At 38.7% G+C, this 26,853-nt stretch overlaps 1 protein-coding gene across 1 annotated transcript in view; it reads right to left on the bottom strand.

The window, feature by feature from the left end:
* eys (eyes shut homolog) overlaps nucleotides 1-25,520 on the bottom strand; it is a 425,152-nt gene extending 399,632 nt beyond the window's left edge. The window contains exons 1-2 of the mRNA XM_041789003.1: nucleotides 25,459-25,520; nucleotides 1,989-2,866 (exon numbers count right to left, since the gene is read on the bottom strand). Of these exons, the coding sequence (XP_041644937.1) occupies nucleotides 1,989-2,742 (754 nt within the window). The 5' untranslated portion in view covers nucleotides 2,743-2,866; nucleotides 25,459-25,520. The remainder of the gene's footprint in view (nucleotides 1-1,988; nucleotides 2,867-25,458) is intronic.
* Between the last annotated feature and the right edge of the window lie 1,333 nt (nucleotides 25,521-26,853).

Below are 26,853 nucleotides of genomic sequence, written 5' to 3' on the forward strand. Positions count from 1 at the left end.
GAATGATATTACTAGAAAGTGGAAGGGCTTAGGTACAACAGCGACTCAGCCACAAAGTAGGAGACCACTTAAACGGTCTGCTAAGGCCAGCCTTACACCTAACAACTCTTCCTCTGATTACAACATGGCTGGCATAACAGGTACAGTCAACCACTGGGATTTTCAAAGTAAAAGCCTGAACAGTTTGTTTCTGTGGTGAGATGGCTCGCATTCTCTCAAGTGTTTCCAGGATAGTTCCCCGGTTGTTGCAGTAACATGCAAAGTTGCTTCGGTGTTTAACTTTCCTGTTTTTTCTGTTTGAAGTACATGCAATCAAAGACTTTCAGTCATCCGCAAATTAAAAAGCCTGAATGTCACATCAAATCTCCTCCTTCACCTCTATAAAAGCATTGTTCAACCTGTTCTCATGTACTGTTCCACATGCTTCTACAATATGCTCACAATCAAAAACCAGAATGTCCTCACAAAGACAACCAATATTGCCACAAAGCTTATAGGCCTCCGAACTCCCAGAAGGGACAACAAACTAACTAACTAACATTTGAAAACATCGGATTAAAAGAGATATTAACTTAAAGGCGATCTCATTTCCTTCTGCATCTTATTCCCTGCTAAAAAATTGTTGTTCTGAATTTCCAAAAGATGCATGATGGGAATTCATCTTCAAGGAATCGTATTCTAGTCTTGTAGTTAGTGACCACCAGTCTTTGCAAAATCTTAGTCTAAGGTTAAAAACTCAGCGGCTTGCTGACAAATTGTCTTTAGATGTGAGAGGGTTTCAGGTATCAGTCTTTTTAGAGTCTTTCAAGACTTTTAGCAAAGACCTCCGGTGTAAGGCTGGCATTAGGTGCATGGTGTGTACAGGTCACCAACGCTCTGCTGATTCCATAGCTGGAGAGTTCTGAACTTCCCCTGGCATTAATGTAAACACACACAGGGAGAGCCTCAGAGAATGGCTGGCTGAGCAGCTGCATTCAAGCCTCACATCACCAAATCTAACGGCAAGCGTGGGGTGGAGTTAGATGCACTGGAAACATGCAGCGTGTAATCGCGATGCTCTGTTTGACAGCCAGATGGGTGAGTTACGATTTGGCGGATGCTAGGAGAACGTTACCTGCCTGACCCTTTCCCTGGAATAATGCTATGTAGCTGTTCAGGGTTTGGGCTAGGCCCCTTCTCTCCAGTGAAGGACAATTTTAATGTGTCAGCATGCCAATGCTTTTTGGACAATGCCATGATTTCAACTATGTGGCAACAGTTTGGGCAAAGACCATTTTCTAATCCAACATGACTGTACCCCAGTGCACAAAGGACTCCAAAGACATGGTTTGATGAGTCTGGTGTGGAAGTACCTGACTTTCCCACTCAGAGCCCTGACCTCAACCCCATCAAGCACCTTTGGGATGAACTGAAATGGAGATTGCAAGCCAGGCCTTCTCATCCAACTTCAATGCCTGACCTCATAAATGCTCTACAGAATGAATGGGCACAAAAACCCCCCCCAAAATCTTGCGGAAAGCCTTCCAAGAAGAGTGGAGGCTGTTATAGCTGCAACGGGAGGGGGGCAACTCCATATTAAAGAATATTTCTTTGAATACAATTTCATTACAGTCCCTGTTGGTGTAATGGTCAGACAGTTGAATAGCTTTTGTAATTATTGCCACAAAACTCTGCACAGTTGTGCAGTTATAGTAAAACTAGTGAACTGTAGAGAATGAGGAGTGATTTGGGATCTAAAGCCTTTGTCTATTTAATACAGCAATGCTTTTTAACATGCTGGTGTGTCAATGTTTAAGATGGGATTTGCTGACTTCCATTGCTCCCTGCATGCAGCTGGGCCTCAGAAAACCCTCCACTTTTCTTCTGATTTTGAGTGTTTTCACTCAACACCAGAGGTAGAGTGTTAAGGATTTAAGGTGTTTTAATCCTAGCACTAATTCAAATAAGTTAAAAGATCAACAAAGAGGATGAGTGGGTTTTGTCCTTACCTGTAAAATGTGGAGGGCACAGACATTTATATGTTCTGTGGGTTGGATCTGTAGATCCATTGCTCAAACACACTCCTTTGTTTTCACAAGGGTTATCCAAACACACATCAGACTTTTCACAAAACCTCCCAGAGTAGTGGTGGTGGCATTGACAGTGGTATGCACCTTCCCAGAGGGACGTCTGACAAATCCCGTTCCCCGAACAAAGTCGCAGCAGAGGAGAGGCCTGACAGAGCTGTGTTTTAACCAACACATTCAGCCTCAACCCCAGCTTGCACAGCTGCACGTCTCCGTCATGCAAAGCGATGAAATAATGATGACCCGGGACGAGCCACTTGGCCTCCAGTTGCTCGCTTTCATTTAGATTGTGGGGGAAAAGAAGCTGTTTGTTAAGGTCTCCTTTGGTGGAACAGTTTTCAAAGTTTTCTCTTGACACGTTGAGTAGCTGGACGCCGTAGGACTTTAGCGTTTCATCCACAGACATCAGCAGTTTGTCGCCGTGCTGCAGCTGGAGTGGGCACATTTGTGGGAAGTTAAAAGACTGCCTGGTTGACTCCTCGCCTCCATGAGGGTGGAAACACTCTGAAAGACTGCCACAAATGTTTCCCATGAGACTCCAGTTCATTTGGATTGTGTGTTGTTGAAGGTGCCATTTGAGTGGAGCATCTCTGTTGCAGACTGTTTGGCAGTGGATCATATGAACAGTCATAAAGATGACGATCAAATGAAATGATGCCTCCATGCTTCCCATCATGTAATTCCTAATATAAATCAAACTGGGACTTATAAAACCAACTTCATCTGGCAAATGAGCGAGGCAAATATGTCAGGAGATGCTGTGCCATTAACTCCAACTGGTCCACGTGAATGTTAACTACCTGTAGAGAAAGAGAGACTGTGATTAATGATTTGCAAAAGAAACACAAGGAAGTTTATTAGGCCTGTTATGATTCACAGAGGAACTCTTGTTGCTAGACTGTAAAATATCACAGCTTTCTTTTTATCCATGTGAGTAAATTCAGTAAAATGAAGGATTAAAGGTCTCATGTGCTGTGATATTTTAGTGACAACATTGGATGGCAAAGTAAAGGAGGATTGAGAAAATACTAAGGGGTTAAAGATGAGGAGGTCCATAATACAATCAGAAAGTTTGATTTTTTTTACACTGGAACACGTCAAAATCTCAGCACAGTCTGTCTCCTGTAAAATTCAACAACCTACCAAAGAGAAGGAAGGACGTCAGTGCTTCAGCAACTTTCTGTCTCTGTTTAAGTCTCTGCATTTAGTTCATGCTGCAGATCTTACAGAATCACTGACTCACCAGTTAAAGAAACTTGTAGAAATGCTCATATAAATAAAGACGAATGAAAAAAACATGGTAGGCTGTATGACTAAGCAAGCCAAGGATGCAGAGAAAACTAAACATACACAATGCAAACTATCTTTTTGTATGTCACCAAGCAGCAGCTCTCACTCACTAACAGCTTCACAGTCTAGTGAAGTCAGCCTTCAGAGCTAAATCAACACTGTGGTTTGTTTTGTTTGCAATGTTTTCTTCGAGAAAATCATTATAGATAATAATGCTGAAGTAAAACTACAAGACCCTGAGTTTTCCAAACACATCCTGTAACAGTGACACATGAAACGCTGCAGAACATATCTGAGATGCATGTATGAAGGAAGTGCATTCATTCAGATACGCTGGACTGTAGTGAGTATAGTTGGCAGTTTTAGGTGGACTTTTTCAGATTCTATGAGGAGCTGCTGTTGGGTCCAGCCAAGCGGGAAAAAAAGACGCAGCCTACATGACACTGTCTAAGCCTGTTTTGTAGTTTTGGGGAAAATTTTAACTAGTTTTGAGGATCTCATCTTCCAATTAGAGGTGGTATAAAAAGACCCCCCCCCCCCCAGCATATTTTAGCCTTTTATAAATCAATCATAGCCAATATAATTTGGCCTTTTAGACAAAACAAATCTTTTATGTCAAAGTTAAAACAGATAAAGTAATGTCATTACATAAAAATGCGTAATGTAAAATAAGTGACTGCATAAATATTCACCCCTTCAAAATGACTGATATAATTCAACAGAGATCTTTCCTGCTAGTAGACTCACAATTAGTGAAATAAGGATCACCTGAGTGTAGTGAATGTGTCTCACGAGATTATAGTATAATGACACCTGTGTCTGGGAGGTCTGGTCACTAGTTAATAAGTATTCCTGGCTACCATTACACCATGAACACAAAAGAACACTGCAAGTATAAGTCAGGGGATGGATACAAAGAAAATTCCAAGACTGAACATCCCAGAAGGTTAGTTAAATCCATCATAAATAAAAGGAAATGGCACAGGCCATCCTCACAAACTGTGTGGAATAGAGAATGGTGAGAGAGGCCACCACTAACAAGCTTCAGCTGCTGAGACAGGAGACACTTTCCACTTTTATTTAACCTTTATTTAGCCAGGAAAAAACTCACTGAGATTAAGAATTTTTTCTTCAACAGTGTCCCGGCCAACAGCAGCAAACAGAGCTTCAGACCAAAAAAAAAGTAGCCATACGCAGAAAAATATTACAAGATATGTAATCTAAATGCATCAAAGGCACACAAAAACAATCTAAGCAGAAAAAAATTATCAGAATGTTGAACCCCGGCTAGAGTTCTCAAAAAGGCACGTGGGAGACCCCATTGTCAATGTGGATTAAAACTTTTTCTGATGAGACCAACACTGCATATTACCACAACAAACACACCATCCCCACTGTGAAGCATGATAGTGGAAGCATCATGCTGTGGGGATGCTTCTAAGCAGCCAGCCCTGGAAGGCTTGTAAAGGTAGAAGGTAAAATGAGTGACATACAGGAACATCCTGGAAGACAATCTCAGTCAGTTTGCAAGAGAACTACAGCAAGGGAGAAGATCTATTTTCCATGAAGACAATGACATGAAGCATGCAGAGATGGTTTAACGACAACAACGGTGAATGTTCTGGAGTGGCCGAGTCAAAGCCCCGACCTCAATACAGTAAAGAATTTGTCACTGGACTTGAAAAGGGCCTTTCACCCCCACAACAGTGGAACATAACAGAGCTTGAGCAGTTTGCACAGAAGGATAGAGTGAGATTGCAGTGTCTGGATGTGCAAACCTGATCGAGACCTATCCACACAGACTCAGTGCTGTGATTGCAGCCAAAGGTGCATCTACTAAATACTGACATAAACGGGGTGAATATATTTGCAGTCACTTATTTTACATCACATATTTTATTTAGAGCATGGATTGACTAATAATTATATAACCTATAACTAACATACAATAAAAATAATAACATAGCAATGAATATGAGTGAAATAGAAATTAAATACCAACTTGTACGGATTAGAAACAGCGGCTTTAATAAAATAATTATTGAAGCAGAATTAATTTGAGGACAATAGTAAGCCAAGCAGAGGATGCTGCGGCAGCTACACTGACAATAGTGTTGTCATTTATAATCTTAATTAAAAAGAGGACAGTGAACACAGAGGCCACCGTGCTCCCATGAACCCGTTGTTGGGCTGTAACACGCAGACTTGTGGCTTCAGCAAGTCTAGCAGAGCTGTCATAATCATATGCAGTGATGCTGACCAAGTGTGTCAGAGCAGCCTCGGCTTCCCTGAGGTTTCTACAGAGAGTGACAATGTCAGATAAAATATTCTCTCTCCCCTGCCGGTGCCTCACTGTCTCTCAGTGAGATGAGTCAAAGCAGACAGCGTTGTCTTTCTCCCTCGGGCCCTTTTCATACGTGTGCGCCAGATAAAACAACAAAGTAGAGAAGCCTCCCTGCAAGAGAAAACTCTGCTGCCTGATCAGCGCACGAGGGCTGATATGAATTACAGCGTGGTGATAAGTCATAAAACGCTGAATATGGAACGCCAATATCAATAGAGGGGGAGTGATGCAGTGAATGAGATTCAAAGTGTCGTCAGGAGGGCTACCATAAGGTCTTATTTACATGAGATGAGGATGGCTGTTGTGTTCCACTGAGCAAATCAGAACACTGCAACCTGAGAAAAAAAAAAAAAAAACAGATTTGTAGAAGGCATGTAGCAAATAAACCACGTGGAAAGAACAAATGTGTTGTTGTTTATTTTTGTTAAACTATATTATTATTTCAAGTTAGAAAATATAACTTACATTCAAGTTTAATTTTGATGACAAATCTGTACACTGATATACTAATATATTTCTAATCATGTAAGGAATTTTTAAGCCCCATGTTCTTTTGAGTGATGAATCTTCACTATGAATGATCTCTTGACAACAAACATAAGCAAAAAATCATTCTTTATTATAACCAAAACAATATTAAATAAGTTAAACTAGGGATGGAAGATTTGAAATAGATATCTAATTGTGGTTTTGGCTCATATAGCAAATTTGAAATTGGTTGTTATACTGAAGGGATTACAATTTTTTATGTTATTCTCATTTTCATTAAGAAAATCATATACACAAACAGGAAAAGTAGGATTTTTGTAATTATTTTGAAAAAAAGACACTTGTATGTATGCATAATTTGTAGAGTAAAAAAAAATCTCTGCTGCAAAAAAATTGTATCAAATAAGTATTTTGACACATTTCAGCTTAAAAAAATATTGCACTGTCTGGGATTTGAAAATTGCAGTAGGCCATATTGTGATTTAATCTAATTTGCAATTAAGTGCCCAGCCCTAGTTCTCATTAGTGCCTCTGTAGTTTGGTTGGGTAAGAAAAGGGTCAGCCAGTCAGAGTCAGAGTCTTTAAGGTCATACTGTCCAGTTCTCTGGATTTCTAGCTTAGCAGACAAAGCATTTATGTGCTGCTTTTCATCAGCTTTCTTCCCTCGTCATACAGTCCCTATTAGGGATGGGGATCATTAATTTTTATTGATACTGATACCCTTATCGATACTCCTTATTGATTCGAGTCCTTATCGATACCACGATAGATAGTTTTCTATAGTTTGGTGGAAAAACAAAATGGAGACAAATATTTACACTTGAGTGGTCTTAGCTGAGTGCTTGAGTTAAAAGCTATAATTCAGTCTGTAACATCTATTTCATATCCCTCAAATATAAACACATCCTTCATATTCACAGCTGTATTTATTAAGGTTTCTCGTCCAAAACTAAATTTTCCCATTTTTATGTGACATTTGAACAAATCGTAACATAGAATACAGTGGTCTAATTTACTGAGGTTCCCTGAACGCATCATATTTTCCGTCTTTCAGCTGTGAAGTTCGCCAATTAACATTAATTCTGCCGATTCCATCGTGGATTTCTACTCTAGATTGATACTTTTGAGCCCTGGAAGGCTTGTAAAGGGGCTAAAAGGAATGCAATAAAATATAGGAAAATTCTAGAGGACTATCTCAGTCAGACTGCAAGAGAACTACGGACTGGGAGAAGATTTATTTTCCAGGAAGACAATGATCCCATGCAAAATGGAGTGAAATTGCAGTGTCTGGATGTGCAAGCCTGACTGAGATGGTATATCTACTAAATTCTGACATGAAGGGGCGGAATAATCATGCACTTACTTTACATTACATAATGTTGTTGACATTACTTTGTGGAAATCTGTTTTCAATTTGACATTAAAGACTTTTTGTTAATTAATAAGAACTTATAAAATCAATAAAAGGGTAAAACATACAAGGGGTTGAATATTTCTTACAGGCACTGTTGTTGTCTAACACTAACTCAAGCAAAAGTTGGTCGTCAATGTGCAGCTAGTACTTATTTTTAATTCTACCAAACATGCAAAAGCAGTCTAACACAGGTCACTTATCTATTCCTGGGTGGACCACTCACAAATAAAGAGCATAAATTACGAGTATACCCACTCTAAAATCCCTCCACTTTGCATTGGGATCCAGCATTACCTTTACCGTGTTTCTCTCTTCTACAACAACCAGACTGCCTATACATCATATAACCATAATACCCTCAACAAGAACCACAAACACATCAGGAACAGAAATCTGATTCTTATCAGCTCAGAAACAAACAGCCAAAATGCAGCTGTGGTCAGTGTTATGGTAGGAGGAGTTGCCATGGTCCAGAAATATATTTAAAAAAAACACAGGTCGTGTTATCTAACCTCCATGTTTTAAATAAACAACTTCCAATAACCTAACAAGACCACATTCGCAATGACAGCGACCCTGTTTCACCCAGATGTGTGATCTAAACTTGGAGCATGGAGACAGCTGGGAGAAATACTCCCTCTTATATCACCACGCATGTGACAGCAAACTGGCAACGTCAATAAGCAGCACGAGCAATAAATCCATGTTAGAGGAAACACGGTGGCAAGGGAATGAAATGCAGGAAGAAATACTGCCAATTTTTTTAGACATGTCCACAGATCCACAGCAGTGAAGAGGAAAAAATCTTTAAATTTGATCTTTAAAGTGATTTCTTTAGAAAAACCCTGAACAAACTGCAGCTAATTGGTTTAAGTACAATCTAAAGTGAGATATTAAAAGGCTGTTTCATCCCACACAATCTGCATGATGAATATAATTTAAACCCTAAAGCACATCCATCCTCCTTAACTGGTTCATTTAATCTGAATTACATTCAGTACTTATTCATACTATGGCAGGAATCTATACTGTTGGCCTCAGCTTAAATAAACCAACCAAAAGGGGTTTCTGGGATATTAAGATGCCTTAGAGGTATCGATCAGTCGGGATTAAACTGCGGGCTTCACACAGAAGTGGTTCTGGTAATAAGGGCCATGGGGTCAGAAGCAAGGTCACGTATGTGGGGGGTCATCTAATTGTCTCCCACAGCCTCCTGCTTTCATTATCGCTCAGCTGAGCCAATGTTTCAGGATGCCAACCACAGAGGAGCACAGAGGGCAACGGATCAAGGCGCCGTGTAAATCCTCGCTTGACTGATGACTGAGAGAGACACCGAGAGGACACAACAAATTATCACATCAAACTGCTGGGTCTACATGTCACATGTTGTCTGTCATACGACAAAAAGACTGCAGCTGCTCTGATGTTCAATTAGAGCGGTGTTACCCAACCTTTTTTCCTTTGAGCCCCCCCTTCCTGTATTTAAGAAAACTTGAGCCCCCCCAGGACTGACATGAAAAAAGCCCTAAACACAAATTCTTTTACCCAAAATCCATTGTATGAATCATTTATAAGTGTTATAACATGATTTGTTAATATGTGCAAATCTATTTTTAACAGCTTCAGGGCAGACAGAACCTTATGCCCCCCCTGAGATCTCTGATGCCCCCCTAAGGGGGTCCCGGACCCCAGGTTGGGAACCAAGGAATTAGAGGATCAGGCAATTAAAAGGAACCATTAAACTTTGAGGTTTGTTTAGGGATGCACCGTATTATCAGCATATCAGCCTTTTGCCAATACCCAATACAGAGCTCAATAGTCCCGGCCCATTTTTTTCATAGTTCTGGTTCCAAAAGTAAAATTCACCATACAAATCCTCAATTAATGTGTTTGAGCAATAAGTAAGCTAAGCTAACCAGCTACCTGATAAATCATGACTATTACTTGTTTGATTTGGCACAAAAATGGTGTTCGAAGACAAAGACAAAGGCAAAAGTACAAGACTGTACATGTGTCTTTTTGAGGCTGTAGAAACTACATATCACACAATCCATTGGGATTCATTTCAGCTGTTGTTTAAGATGAAGTTTTTCAAGCTTTCAAACCACATATATGTTTTCTTCTACATTTATCTTTACTGTAACGTAGTACTACAGCCAGACGGAGGCTGTACTCACCTGGAAGCTGTTTAATAAGCACCATTAAATGACAAAAGAAGAAGAAGACAGGATGTCAGTTGACCCAACCATGATGCTTAGAAGCTATACTTCAGAAATAATCTATTTTACTGAACACTTTTATGTTAACAGTCAGTGAAACAATCAATTTAGCTTTGTCAAGTTTCACACATCAACATGCATGCGTGTTGCTTGGCAACCACGGTCAAGCTAGAAAGCATCTCTCTTGTCAGGGCCTTTCTACCCCGGGTAATACTGTAAGCCTGGTGCCTGCCCGCACAGCACCCTAGGCTAGGGGTTCTCAAACTTCAGCTTTCGACCCCCAAAATAACGGTGCCAGAGACCGAGGACCCCTGCTGTACCTGGAGGTGGTTAAAGCATAGTTAAACACAGCTTAGTGATTTATGATTTCAGCATATGTCTCACTAAATCCTCATAATTTTTTACATTTAGCTAATTTTATGTATAATTTTTTTATAAAACTGGGTAACATAAACAATTTGAAATCATTTTAAATATCCTCTCTGTTTTTTTTGGAGGCATCTGGCAACGGATAAAACATCGCAGTACTGCTGCCAATCATGGGGGCAGTGATGAGCAATGCTTCCAATAGTTCAGCCCTGAGGAGCAAACAATGCAGAAGAAACATTTGTAAGAATTTAATCAAGTTTTCTTAAGAAATAAACATAAATGTATGCGTAATAAGAAAAAACATATTTATGTTGTTAGCTCACCTGGGCACAAAGACAGACAGTGGATTGGTTTTTCAATGTCCACTCCAACATAATAGACACACGTCAGTATGAGGACAATGACAGTGGTAAAATTCAAAATGCAAGGATCTATTTTTATGTATGAGTAGAGCATAAATGAGCCTTAAGGGGGTCATGACCCCAGATTGAGAACCACTGCCCTAGGCCGGGCTTATCTGCCACATCCACCCCTTACTCCGCTTTAAGGATGTGGACTATGCAAGGACATCCAGAGCACTACCGGGGTTGTGTCAATCCTCCTTCCCTCCGATGACGCCCTCAGCCGGGCTTGCTAGCCACATTGACATCTAACTTCAGCCTTAATTTCTGGCCCTAACATTTCCGCACAGTACTATGTATTGGCCAGACATACTGCCAAGGCACACCTAAGATCAAGCCAGAATTTCAAGGCACATCATATTCATATCCATGCAGAATGCCCTCTTCACAGTGATGCAGTATCTTTAGTTGTTGTATAGTTGGAGTTATAACACATAGTAGAACATATCTATATCTCATATTTAATCAACAAAAATCAAAATCATCTGAAGTGAATAGAAAATTTAGAATAACATAAGATCGATTTGATTTTGCCTAAGTCTAAAATGGAACTTTACCCTTTTCCTTCCTGGAATTAATTCAGGTCAACATTAACTTTAATTGTTAAAGGTTATGCCTAAACATTGATTTATGTTTATTAAAACGCATGCATGGTATATGTCACTGATCATCAACTGGCGGCACAGGGGCCAAATCAGGCCCCCCAAAGCTTCCTGTCTGGCCCCGAGAAGATCATTAAATTCAGAAAAGCAGGAAAAGAAAATGTTGTAGTTTTAAGAGTTTCTTTTGGCTTTAAATGTCTGCAGCTGTTAAATCATCCCCAAAGGCAATAAATATTCAAATAGTTTTAGAATGACTTTACAGAAATTGACTTGCCAGCCATTAATGGTAAATATTTAAAAATGTGTTAAAATTGGCAAAAATGGTGGGTTAAAGTGGTGAAAATGAGTTAAAGAGTGAGTGATAGGCATCCAAATGGGTTGTGGAGTGGCACAAAGGGACAAAAACTTACAGGAAATGTGGTGAAAAGAGATTAAAATGTGGCAAATCATTAATATAAAAGGAAAAATATGTAAAAAATTGGTTAAAAGTGGTAAAAATGGTGAAAAAGTAATGAAAAGTGGCAAAATATGGATAAAGGAGTGGCATAAAAGGATAAGAGAAGCAATTAAAGTGGTTTAAAGGAGTTAAAGAATGGCAAAAAAAATTGCATCAAAGAGTCAAAAAGGACAAAAAGTTTCAAAAATGGGTTGAAGTGGCAAAATGGTGCAAAAACAGTCAATGGCAAAGGAGTAAAAATGCGGGAAAGTGGGTAAGAGTGATAAAATAGCAAAAAGTGGCAAAAATGGGTTAAAGGTGGCTCAAAATGTAGCAGAAAAATGCAGAATGAAGCATTGAAGTAGTGAAAAGTGTGGAACATGAGATTATATTGGTACTAAATCAAAATTGTTGATTGCCAATTCTCAGGGATTTTCAGGAACCTGGCCAATTCTGTGGGTCTACGGCATTATAGATCGGGATTGATCTCACTGGTAATGCCTAAAAATGTCCTGAGCTTTGAAAGAAAATACTGATAAAATAATATGTTTATCAGAAAAAAACATTGATTTAATTTTTCTTTATTTGGAAGTCTGGCTTTATTGCAAATGTACTTGATGATCCCTGGTGTATGTGTATATGTGTATATGTGCATTCTTGTTACACCTATAAAATATAATTATACACATTTGATGATGTGTGATCTTGTGTTTTTGCAGAAGGTCTGCTAAAAGGACGGCTATTTTGTAGGACGAATACTCTAAGGACAGAAGTGTCTGATCTACATAGTTTCATTTTTGCACTTGAGAAGAATTTGTTTGTTGTGTCATTTCAAGCACTTTGTCAGAACTGTCTCAGGGAACTAAACTCCAAACCTGCTGTGTCATTAGAATAAATTGTAATTGTAAAATACACGCTCCATAAAAAGAGTGACACTTTTATTTAGAGCTCTACAGAGCTCAGTGTCTGTCAGCAGGATGTTACAGTGCTCTCAAAACGGCACATGAAGATTATGTTCAAACTTCATTTTGCAAATAATAACCATGTCATCCAAAGAAATTACCTTCTGTTTCCATTCCTGAATGTCTATACCTGGAAAAAAAAAGGCCATTCACTGTTGTAGTGTTGAGGAGGGGCTGAGCTGCTTCTACCTTACGCATTTATTAATATTCAACGAAACGTTTAAACAGAGAAGTCATCCTCTCCAAATTAACAGAAATAAATACAATCTGTCTTTGAAAACTGATAAAAACAATAGTAAAAGAAAAGTCAAATTCTGTATTTCTTTGCCACTCTTGAGAGGACACAGGTCATCAGGAGGGGCGGCTAGCCAAGCTGCTGCTTTTTTTCATCTTTGTCAATGTTCAACAAAAATTTGGCTTGTGTAATCCTGATACTGATAAGACAACAGACCAGCAGGAGACACAAAAGGTCCCACAAACAGCATGAATGCTCAAATACAACAATAACTGACCTTTTACTGCCAATAGCTGTACTTTACTAACTAATCATTACATAATCAGCTGTTACTAGGAATGGGTGTTAATACAGTAATCCTGGGTTATTAAAACAATAGCCACAGTATTGCTTTAATTACCGTCATGAAACTGAGCAAACATCGAGAATAAATTCCTTTAGATTATGTACACGTTTCCACTAGCAGCACCACTGCCAGTGTGTGAAGATAATTTAAAGGGACTACAGATCTGCTGTCAATGATGTTGAGCCACTTTGGCAAACCACAAATACATGCATATATATCACCGCATATACAGCTGCATTTAAAAAAATCTCTATATCAAAAGAGTTTATTTATTCCCTGTGATTTAATTAAAGAACAGAAACTTCCATGTATTCTAGATTCATCCTGACAAAGTAAAGTATTTGAAGACTTTTGTTGTTTTCATCTTGATGATTATAGCTTACAGTTTACAGAGATCTAAAACCACCCATCTCAACATAATGGAAGATCAAAAAACATCCATCCAAAAAAGGAATTACAAAGAAATACTGACCATCTGAAATATTATGCTCATTTATGCAATCAGTAACTGGTTGGAGCTCCTTCTGCACAAATTACTCCATCTATGTGATCTGGCATGAAGCCAGCCACTCCGTGGCACTGCTGGGGTGTTATGAGGCCTGTTGCTCTGATAGCAGCCTTCAGATCCTCATTATTGTTGAGTCTGGGGTCTCTCATCTTCATCTGGCTTCAACGTGGGCAGGTACCAAGTCCTGCTGAAAGGAAACCAGCATCTCCATATAGCTTCTCTGCAGACTGAAGCATAAAGGGCTCTAAAATCTCCTGGTAGGTGGCTAACAGTGTTGACTTTGGACTTGATAAAGTCCAGCAGATGACATGGCACCTCAAACCATCACTGACTGTGGAAACTGGAAACACTAGACTTCAAGCATCTTGGATTCTGTGCCTTGCTGATGTTCCTCCAGACTCTGGGACCTTGATTTATAGATAAAATTCAAAATTAACTTTCTTCTGTAAACAGGACTTTGGACCATTGACCAACAGTCCAGATCTTTTTCTTCTTAGCCCAGATGAGACGCTGATAATGTTTTCTGTGGTTCCTGGAACACAACACTTGTAGTCCATTTCCTGGACCAGTCTGTGTGTAGTGGCTCTTGATCCACGGATCCTCAGTTCACTCCTTGTGAAGCTCCCCTAGGTTCCTGAATCAGTTTTGTCTGACAATCCTCTCAAGGCTGAGCTCATCCCTGTTGCTTGTGCACCTTTTCTTACTACACTTTTCCCTACCGGTCAACTTATACTTTTATACAGCCTCTGAGAACAGCCAGTCCTTTCAGCAGTGACCTTCTGTGGCTTACCCTGCTTGTGAAGGGTGTCAATGATTGTCCTCTGGACGTTTGTCAAGTCAGCAGTCTTCCCCATGATTCTGGTTGTGTGAACTGAACCAGAGTGAGAGAATGAAGGCTCAGGAAATCTTTACAAATTGGACTTTTCCACGATATTCTAATATTTTGAGATAGTGGATTTTTTATTTTTGTGAGCTGTAAGCCTTAACCATCAAGATTAACACAATAAAGGTCTCATGGGAAAACTTGACTTTTACTTGATGTTCTTTTTGTTTGAGATGCACCTGTACTTGATGGTATAAAAAAAAAAAAATGCTGCCCAGTCCCAGCTGTTACTGTCCAATCTGCTGCATTTAAATAAAAATGCATCTCCAAAAACAAGTACAGTTTATCATAAAGTAGGCCGTATTGAAGGAAAAACAACTTATTTTCCACACAAAGCTGAAAGTTTGGCTCATTAAGCCGTCAGTGCGATGTAGAGGCAGTGATGAGGATGCTGGCTAGGGGATGAAGAACGACTGCTTACAGTGTGATGGCACTTCAACAAGAATGAGGACACACAGGTGTAAGTGAAGAAAACACTGTTGAGACAAACAGGGAGCCTCCTTGAATATGGTAATTTCTCATTATGACTTACTTGATTGTGAACTTCTCAGACCCTGACAGCTGCACTGACTGAATGATGCCTCTGTTGTGATGCCTCACTCTTCTGTTTGAACAGGGAGCGAAGATGATTTATCGAAGGTTATGTTGAATAAAGTTGAATTAAAGACACTCATTCAAGTAGTTTACCTCTAACACTGAAGAAACCTGCTGCTTTTCCTGTCATAATCCTCAGGAAATCATCACAAACTACCCTTTTAAAGACACTATATAATCAAAAGGCTCAAGAAAATCTCTCCATGCTCTTCTCAGTGGTGTTTTTTTTTTTTTTTTTTTAAATCTCGCCAGTTGTTTAGCCGAGCGGGAACATCATTTGTCACCAGCGTACCAATTTTTTTCTGCAAGCCCAGTCCTTTATCTAAGAAAAACACAACAATTCTAAGGGAAAGCTGGTTCAACTGAGAAAATGTCTACCTGCAAATAAAACAAACAGGCTTTAAAATAACTGGCACAGAACTCATTTCTCTGTCCACTCCGTCTAACAACACTGAGCTGACGCACCGGGTTGATGACGTCCAGTTTCAGAGTAGGTGAGAGCAGAAGGAGGTCAGCTGCTGTCACCAAGAAGTGGAGTACAGACGTGATCTTGATCACATACTGGACCCAAGCACACTCCACATCCAAGACTTATGACGCAAGGCCAGAAACATTACTGCTGATAGGTCACGTTAGCCGTATAAACCCTGATATCCTGCTGCCAGACTTAGAAATCCATAAGAATCGGTTCTTTTTTTGATGATCTGCCACCAGCAGGAGGCAACAGTCACAGCTCTGAGCTATTGATGTCACAGCAGAGACATGGAGGACCAAACAGCAGCAGGCTGCTCACCAAAGGAGAAGCCAAACTGATCACTGGTGCTCACAGGGAATCTCAGAGATAATCAGTTATAACAGATAAGCATCTGAGCCCTGATACCCTAAAACTCCACCTTACTCTAAATGCTAATTGTGAAAATCAGTGTTGATACTAATACAAATGTTTAAAATAAAAATTTAAATCTTTGTAAGTGGTCTATTGTCAACTGCTCCCTGTCTACTGGCTCATTCAGCTTTTAACAAGAATAGATCGGCCCCTCCTGAATTAGCCAGCACTTGATCCACTAGACCAGAGCAATTTCTAACCCACCAAGTCTAACAAAAATTTCTGAAAAGACAGTTGCATCTCAGGTAATTGCACATATGACACACTGAAGAATATTCAAACAATTTCAATTGGGATTCCATACCTATGTTTGATTTTAATCCTGCTGGACTTGAGCTGAGCTCTGCCTTTGACATTGCCGATCATGACATCCTCCTTGCCATTTTAAACAATACCATGGTATTAAGGGTTCTGCTAGACTGGTTTCCTTTGTATTTGTCTGAAAGAATATTTTTGTCATTCCTTTGACATCCCCCTCCCCACTCACTTGTGGTGTACCACAGGGATCCATTCTTGGTCTACTATTATTTTCCTGCATGTTTCCTCTGGGTCACCTTATTCTGAAACAGAATATTACATTCAATTTTAATGCTAATGACACCCAACTGTTTTTCTCCCTAACCAGCATGCGCTGTGTTGCTAATTATTACCATTTTTTCTCTACTGGTTTTGCCCTTTTTCATTTTTTTGCATAATTTTGCTACTTTTTGCCCATTTTTGACAGTTGATCCCAATTTTTGATACTTTTGCCCATATTGACCATTTTTTACACTTTGTGCCCTTCTTTGCCACTTTCAACCAACATTCACCAGTTTTCTGCCACATCTTTTTGTAACTCTTAACCCATTTTTAATCCTTTTTGCCCTTTTATGCCATTTCAATCAACTCTTGACCCTATTTTTTTAACTTTCGATCAGTTTTGCTACTTTAAAGCAATTTTTACTGCTTTTTGCCCAATTTTGCCACTTTCACCCATGTTGCCACATTTTTACCACCATGTACCACATTAATGCCACTTCTCATCAATTTTTGTGATCTTTTTGCCATATTAAACCAATTTTCCCAACTCTTAGCCCACATTTGAAACCCTTTAATTTCTAACCCTTTTTGCCATTTATGACATTTATGACCCTCTCAACAATTTGTGTCAACTTTTTGCCATATTTAACCGGTTTTTACCCCTTTAAGCCTACTTTTGCTACCCTTTGATCTAAAGCCATTGTTGCTGCTTTTCATCCAATTTTGACACTTTAAACTCAATTTTGCCACATTTTTGACACTTCTCACCAATGTTTGCCCCATTGTATTTCCACTTTAACCCCTTTTTTCACTTTTCTCCTATTTCTCTGCATTTTTTTCACAATTATTACATTATTTTTCCCTTAGTTGTCTCAGTTCCTTCCCTGGCATCATGACGTTTGTGCACATCATGGCTTAGCTATGAAGTCTGACATTACTTTCCTAATGGTTTAGTGTAACGTGCACATCTACATTGTTAAAATAAGCAATAAAAGGTCTGTTTGAAGAAAAGGATATATTGTACGACAGCAAAAAAAAGAATATATATATATATATATATATATATATTTTTTTTTTTGCTCTGATAAAATCGGTTATGCAAGTTAAAAATTAAATACAGTTATCTCAGCTTAACTTGACAATGAACCATGATTTTTCTGACCTTCACTGGCCCCCAGTTTCGCTGGGCCCAAGAAAGCTCTCCCCTTCCCCCCTTATGTGCGGCCCTTCATATCAGTTATTAGCTGTGTTTAGCTGCGAGTTCACTGTGGCTTACAGGAAGCTTATGAAAAGGTAACAGATCACTTCAGCATCCAAAATAACCAACAAGTACCTTTTTTAACTTAATCTACATCTCTGATATAATTAACATATGTTAAATTGTTTATAAAAAAATGCCTGAGGTTTTTAATTGTGTCTAATGTTGCTGCTTCTGAGATACTGCCTTACATGCTGCACACAGTAAAGTTATTAACAGTAAACTCCACATCATTTAGCATCACTTTATTATCCCCAGAGAGAGGAATTAGCGTGCTTTTAAGCTTACATTGCCATGGGTCACATTACAACCAGCGGTACGTGTTGAACAGTGACTTTAGAGAAGACCAGAGTGCTGTGCCATAGTACATGCTATGACGATGAGAGAGTCCTTTTCATATCTGGACCCTTGTTTGACAAATATAGCGTGCACATTGTTGGTCCAGGTGAGCCGAGTGGGTGCGTCTAAGCAGTAGGTCAATTGGTTTTGAATCATACATGTTCGGTGACAGTCCAGGTCTCCATCAGCAAGAAGGAACATGTTTCACACATTTATCTCTGTCAGTTTGAGGAACACGTCCAACTCAAATGTCACAGATCAACATGAATAAAGCTGCAGGGGGGCTTAAAGCACAGCTTGCAGCTTACATTTTTAGATAATTGTTAGAAAGGCTACAAAGCATTATAAGTAACATTTACCTACTCAAACAGAAGCTCTCTTTTACTCTCCTTCTTTCTCTATAACCTTGTTTGAAAAGACTCTATCCGTGCATGTAGCCATGACAAAAATTCCTCAAATGAGTAAAACCATGGGTTAATTTAGGCCAGAGCAGCAGCGGCACAGCTCCACCAGCGTGACTTCACCTCTATGAATTGCTAATTTTTGTTTGAGGCAAAACCTTCATCAGTCACTCGCTTCCCTGTAGTACAGACTAGTGCTCCCTGTTTATTTGGTGCTCTGGAGGAGAACCTCAATAAGGCGAGGTTATGCTTCTTTCTTTGTTTGTAACACTCATGCAATGCCTCGGGGAATTGTGGTATATACTCTGTGTAGCCACACACAGCCTAAAGAGCCCTGAATAAAGGAAATACTGCAGGTCTGTGAGGCAGCATGGTCACATAATTATTAACCAGAGCAGAAAATTGCTTTATGAGTTGTTTTCCCTCTCTGTAGTGAGTAGGTCAATGAATTAAAAGTTTTGCACCATGGTTTTGTTTATGTTCATGCACTGACTCTGAGCCAGCTGTACTTTGGTGTTAGCAGGTGCCTGCTAGAGTTCAACCAGTGCAGCTCACTTCAATCAATCCAACACACCCCTAACAAACCCCCTACTGCAGGTGCTCTAGTGCACTTATTAGGAAATCATTAGTCCCTCTGTCAGAGTTACGTTTTCTCAGGTTCAACACAAATGGAAAAAGAAAACCAACAAGAGGCTTAAACTGCAAAAAATCAAACAGTAACGTGCTGGATATCAAAAAGAGAACATAGCTGCATCCATCCATCTGCTGTCAATACTGCCTATGCCACTTGGGTCTAAGGGTGATGGAGCCAATCCCAGCTGTCGCTGGGTGAGAAGCGAGGTACACCATAGACTGGTTGCCAGTCAATAACTTGGCTGACACAAAGACAACCAATCACTCACACTTTGTGCCACCAATTAACTTAACAGACATGTATAAGGACCAGGGGAGCATGTACCCAGAGGGAACCCGTGCATGGACGGGTTACATGCGAACTCCACACAAAACGGCTGTTGTCTGACTGGGGATTCAATCCTGTGAGGTGACTGCTGCACCACCGGTCAGTCATACTGAGCTACAGGACAATGGAAACATCACTTCAATTTATCAAGTTCAACCTCTAAACCAAGTGGCAACCTCTAACGTTAAAAAGTGAAGCCAAGTGCAAAAGCCACAGTACATGAAGCATCCCACTGAGGCTGGCTGCAGAAGCCCTAGAAGCCACATACGCACTCATTTAAAATAGAGATGCACAACATTGGATTTTTGCCAATACTCAATATGCACTAGCATATAGCATATTCACTAGCAATGCACCAATGTATCGGTGGAACTTCTGCATTGGCCTTGGAAGCCTTGTGAACCCTCATCGGCCCATCAGCAAAAAATGTGACACACCAATGTGTGTGAAATTTGGAAAACAGACCAATCTGAAGTGCATGTTGCTGTGAGAGAAAATGCTAAAATATGGCAAAAGCAATGACAGGCAGCGGTCTGACAAGATTTTCTTGTGCATACCCTCCAGCTGTCTGCACACACATAAATTAATGCCAAAAACCAAAGTAATGAGATAGCACAAAAAGACTGTGTATGGCTACAAGGCTCTGCTGAATCCACCTGAAGCTGTCCACCTTTACTTCTATTGACACTGCCTCTCTCCTCTAATAGCTCTGTTCAGTTTGATTTTTTCCTATTTCAAACAGACACTAAAAAAAAAAAAAACATGCATCTGATGATGATAACAGATGATAATGTTATTTTTCCTCTCTCTTAAGCAGGTCATGTCTCACTGTTGAGTTCCATTAGCATCAAAGATTGTGTAATATCAAAAAATATGCAGGATTTGACTTGTTGTGACCTTTGGCAGGACAAGATGAAGTGGAATAATTCTTCTATGCACACAGGCTCCTGTTGTCACCTCATCATCACCCCATTATAAATCTAAAGGTAGTTCATGCTGATTTGATGCTAATAAAGTATCTTGTGTTACTGTAGAAGCAGTCTTGAAAGTAACTTTCTCACAGTTACTCAGCTTACTGTAACTGAGTAGTATTTCAGGGTGTTACATGAGTACTTTACAGCTGTCCTTTTTCCACCTCTGTTGACTACATTGGATTTCAAATCTGGAGGGATATGTGGGCTGAGTTTCCTATTATGCCCTTGGGCAGGGAGCATTTGATTTGACACATCTGCACCATGATTAGGGATGGGACCAATCTGATCCAATATTCGTATCAGGTCTGATATGGACGTAATTAATTGATCAGATATCTGACTGACAGCGCTGATCCAAGTGACCGATCCAAATCCATCCTATAGTTTGTGGTAGACCATAAACGCACCGCAGTCTAACACGAGACAGTCTGTGTGTAACTGAGCTAGTATTAGTTAGGGATGTTCTTAGCGGTATAAATACCTAGTCGATTAAATGTAAATCCATATTTAGAATAGTCAAAACTAGTCTAAAGATGAGAGAACACAAAGAAGAGTGGGTGTGACGTTAGCCTGATATACTCTCTACAGCGTGGCTAGCATTGAAAGCTTGCGCCACCTGCCTTCATTCCTCTTTGCGGATTGATATCGTGCTTTGATATTTGGCCTCTTTTCACTTCGGGTGAGTAGTCATACGTGAGCTTAACCCTCGACAGCCCACATACCACTTTATTTCCATTTACTATTTTGGAAAACTGTCGTACCACGGTTTTCCTACTATACACTAACAGCTTAGCCACCGCTGAGCTTCTCAGTGTTTACATCCGGTGAAGGGTCAGAGAGGAAGGCTGCGGCCATTAACTGACGCTACAGTGGTCTCTAGTGGCGGGAGGTTCATTAAAGAGCACTATAGACAGGGATTTCAAGCCCGTGTTCATAAAATGATGGCTGGTTTGGAATACATTTAAAATCAAGTAATTTTCATCTTTTTTTTTTTTTGCTTTTAAATAAGAGGAGCTGGGTGGTTTACTACAGCCTCATGTAACCTCACACATTATACCAACAACAAAAATAATTGTTATCGGAATCAGTATCAGTATCAGTATCAGCACATATTTATCAGAATCGGATCAGAAAGGAAAAAAAGTGGGTCAGTGCACCCCTAACCGTGATCATGAAGGTTTGCAGGAAAAGTACATATTAGTGCTTTAGAGAGATCAGAGTACACAAGGAAATACAAATATCTGGTTCTTAAGATTTTTGCTGTTTTAAAATCAACATATTTTAATAAAAATGTCCATACTATGTTCCTAATTAAATACAGAAACATTTTAGTACTTAAATTGCTGAAACTGCTTGTCTCTAACTGTGGGAAATATGTGCATAAAATAATCTCATATCAATCATAGGCTCCTGTATTGTTTAAAAATCGTATTGTGGTAGATTTTGTGACATTGGTTGTGCAAAATATTGACATCATATCGTGATGAAACAGGTGTTTATACCCCTAAAATACTCCTTTTAACTGATCAAACCTCTAGTATTTTAATAATTGGTGGTATCAAGAAGTACAGAAACAGTCATAGTTTAAATCAGTGGGGTCAAACTCAATCCCAGAAGGGACCAGATTCTGGATTTAGATCTAGCCTGAGGCCCTACGAGGTTCAACATTTACCATAGAGTTGCAACCTTTTTACAGCAGTCATAAATTTCTGGGAAAAACTTTACACCCATGAAAATGATTGTGAGATTTAAAAAAGCCAAAAATGATTCATTTAAAGGCTCAAAATCTGTGATTTAAAGTCAAAGTTATTAATACAAAAGGTCAAACCACAAAATGAAATGTCAAAATAACTTTTTCAGAAGGAAAATCATTTTTCAAAGGTCAAAATATGAGAATAAAATTCATAACCATGAGTTAAAAAAGTCGAAATATGTGTTAAAATTTTAAATAGCGAGTCTAAAAGGTCTCCAAAGTTTGGAGGGTTAAAACAGAAATAATGAGTTAAAAAAGCCCTTTGTTCCCAAATAGCTGAGCTTCTTCTTAAACTATTTGGAGTCACAGATACTTGTTCTCTTGAATTCATACTTTTGAATGATGATTCTGGGCATAATTTTAACCAAACACAAAGGCTGGTATGCACTGCCGCCAAAAAGATGTTAGCAGTTAGGTGGAAACCACCACACACTCTCTCTTTATACAGCAATGGATTCATTCATTGAAAGATATCTTGATAAAAGGAGCTTTCAGTTGTTAGGATAAATCTGGCAGGTAGTGTTGTGATTTAAAACAGAGTTGGGGCATTGAAGACCAATAACGCGACTATTACACTGCTATCTGTACAAGCATTTTTTTTTTCTTTTTGTCCTTCTGGTGTGATTGAAATATGGATTTATAATTCTATTTTTTTTAATGAATTGTAAAGATCTCCTAGAAATTAGATACTGCAGAGAAAGACCCACAGGAAAGAGGAGGGTTGAGGTTCAGAAGCTAAAAAAAATAAATAAAAACTATTCATCATTTTTTATTTAAAAAAAAGGGGTCAAAATACAACCTAAGATTTAAAAATGGTGAACCTAAAAGGTCAAAATATGAGATAAAACTCAAAATCATAAGTTTAGGTCATAACTGTGAGATACAAAATTGAAAATATGAAATAAAAACACAAATTAATGTCCTTCCCACAGCCTGAATTATTACGTAATTAAAGATATTTTAAATCATCAAGGTTAAATCAACATTTTCATGCTGGAGGAAATCTACATTCCTCACACTGATGTACTAAACATACTTGCAATGTCATGATCTGTTCTACTTGATGTTTTCAAATATACTCTTTTTTAATTTTCCTTTACAGCACTTTGGTACAAAGTTTGTTTTTTGAAAGTGCTCTATAAATAAAGTTGACCTTGACCTTGACCTACTAGTTCTAATAGAAATATGACATGATCTTGCAGGCCGGGTATAATTGTACCATGGCTGGATCTTGGGCCCCAGGCCTTGAGTTTGACACACCTATTTAAATCACTAGAGAGGAGGTAACATCTAAATTACACAAATATGTTGGCGACATTTGTAAAAGAATCTGGATGGAACTGGTGAGGTGTGATGGAGACCCTCGCTCCTCACCAGTTCCACCCACTTTTCTAAACATGTTTGTGCAATTTAGACAGTGTGCAATTTAGACAGTGTGCAGGAGTACTTTAATTTACTACCCTTTACAGCCATTAAGGACAAAAATGTCCACTTCCAAGAACTGCTATAAAAACTTAGATTAATATTTTTTCTGCATTTTTTTTGCACAAATCTCTTAAACAACTTCAGCTGTTCTCAAAACTACCAAACCTTCAATCATTTTGAGGATTTTAACCATTTCAGTGCCAGTTTGATTACTTTAAGATCAAAAAATGTGGTTTGAATGGGAGTCAATGGGACACTTTTGTCCTCAAGTGACTCGAAACGTTAGTAAATTTTAAATCAGATTCTACATAAAAACTAATCATACATCAAAGTCAATTTTTTTGCTTATGTTTGACATACTCAGGACTGATTAAAAAAAAAAAAAAAAAACACCCCCCACCTGCAACAATAGCTATCTGGAAAATAATCCATGTTTTTTTAGAAAAAATATGATCATCCTGTAATCAAACTGGCATTTAAAGGGTTAAAATCCTGAGAATTATTCAATAATGATTGTTTTGATTAGAACTGATGTTGATCAAAAGATTTGAACAAAAAAGCAGAAAAAAATATTAATGTATATTTTTTTAATGCCATTTTCGGAAGTGGACTTTTTTGTCCTTAACGACTTAAAAGGGTAGTAAATTTTAAATCAGATGCTACACAAAACTAAAAATGCTTTAAAGTCAATATTTTGACTCATCATTGACATATCCAAGTTGGACTCAGAAATAATGCCCAAGCCATCAAACATTTGGTTTAAGGAAGATATCACTTTTTATTATTATTATTCATATTTATTGCTTTATTTCATAAAAAAACTACATTGACTTTAAGTAGTCAAACTGGCATTTAAAGGGTTAAAATCCTCAAAATGATTGAATGTTTGGTACTTTTGAGCACAGCGAAGTTGTTTAAGAGATTTATGCAAAAAAAAAAAAGCAGAAAAAAATATTAACCTGTTAAGTTTTTATAGCAGTTTTTGGAAGTGCACACTTTTGTCCTCAATGACTTTAAAGGTTACTAAATTTGTTTCTTAGTGTTCCCCTGAACTATTAGAGAAATTGAAATTTGAATTCAAAAATTTGCCTAGAAAGAAACTTTGCTGCAAAAAAATAGACTATATGCACTCACACAGCCAAAATGGTGAGAAGAGAAAGAAGAAAAATTTGACCAAATGGACAAAAATGTCTCTAGTGATGCCTGAGGGTTATTTATTAAAAAACAGCAATAAATTGTTCCGTATTAGATGTCTATCCTAGGACATCTGTTTTTGTTATAATGGCATCAAACAGATTCTCCATCTGTACTCAGCATTTCAGATAGATTAGCTCGAAGCTCATACTGATGCTAGAGATGCTTTCTGCGAACAATGTTTTCAAGAATTCCACATATTCTTAAATAATATAGACTCAAAAATACACTGATAAATGATAAAAAAAGTGTCTATATTTCGCAGCCCAAGTTCACCTGCGTGTTAAAGAGTGGACTGACAACTCCTGGCCAGCCCTCTGCTGCTCACACGTGTGCAGCAGAATCAGGCCTTCAGCCAGAGGGTCTGCATTAAACAACAGCTTAGCATTAACTCAGCTGACGCGTCTCTCTGCCCCCATTCTGCAAAAGCAAGGCCCTGGATTTACTATGGACGGGTAATCTGACTAGTACGGCGAACACATGGACCATCTGCTGCTGTATGCAGAGCAGCACCGGCGCGTGTCTGCTCCTTCACTATTACACTGTAAGGTTAGATCGTGTGTGCAGGGTTAGGATGCGGATTTGCTCACCATGTAGTTGAAAAGATGGCCCGCTGTGGGACGGCGACTTGTTAGCTCATTTTGGAGAGTTTCTTATCACGCCTGAGATGAGTGAGTCTCTGGGGGAATGACAGCTGAGCCGTTTGAGCTCACTCAGGAGGAAACATGAGGAAATGTGATCAGACGATGAGAGCTGGAGGCGTGTCTGCGCGCGAGGAGATGGGCCTCCAGGGCAGGTCGGGGCGGGGATACAGCCTGCCTGATTGATTATTTAATTAGCCTTAACTAAATATTCATTAGGCAAGCCGAGGCATTATGCTGTGCAAACAAGTGAAGCTGGAAAATGATTTTATGAGCTTACCTGTGGGCTGAAAACAATTAAAAACAACAGTGACTGGACTGTTTATGAGCAGATCTTATTTAGGAAGATAATATAACAAATCTAAAGTCGTGAAACTTTTAACTTGTTTTTAGCTTGATGGTTATTTGCAAGCAAATAAATATACATTACTGTAATTCATTAGCCATGCATGAGCCATAGCATTTCACTGAGCTATTTATAAAAGAAGATTCTCTCTAAGCAGCCATTAAGGAGTCTGATTACTGCAGATACCAACTTTTGATATATCACTGGATTTAAGGAATAGCATGCATTTAAGGAAATGTATTTACCAGGAGTGTGCGCAGATGCCTTTGGGGCCAGGGGCTCAAGAAAAAGAAAGGGCACCCTAACCCACCCCACCTCTAAAATGGCACACATAGAATACTTATGCTTAGATAGATAGATAGATAGATAGATAGACAGATAGATAGATTATTTATCCCGAGGCAAATTTAGGTACCCATGAGCAGCTTTTAAGACACATGACATGCAATCTCTTATATGTTAAGCATGCACAATTAAAATTTAAACAAGAAGCCCTCACCAGTGTTAATTTTGTTGACTAATTATTTTTGTTATAGTTTTCGTTAATAGCCTTTTATCCCCTGACGAAAACGAGACAGTAACTAATAAAAACAAGTACACATGGACAAAAACTAAAACGAAATTAATTGGCACTTTAGTCAACAAATAAATACGAGACGAAAATGTTTGACAGAGACTTTATCCAATCAGACCTAATTTTGTTATGTAGAAAAAAGGGGCAAGTTAGGCATATATCCGGTCACAACTACTTTTGCTGCATGGTGGCGGGGTAAGCTGGGAGAGAGCCAATCAGTCGACTAAATTTACTATCAGTTTTGTTGACTAAAATGTTGGGAAGTTTCATCACCTAAAACTAAAACAATTTAGAGGACTAAATTATGACTAAAAGTAAAAGATATTTTTAGCAAAAGACTATAATTAAAACTAAATTAAAAAGTGCTGCCAAAATTAACACTGGCCCTTACAAAGTAACATTTGTGTTTAATAAAAAATATTAA

Source organism: Cheilinus undulatus, linkage group 6 (genome assembly GCF_018320785.1).
Source record: "Cheilinus undulatus linkage group 6, ASM1832078v1, whole genome shotgun sequence".
NCBI lineage: Eukaryota > Metazoa > Chordata > Actinopteri > Labriformes > Labridae > Cheilinus > Cheilinus undulatus.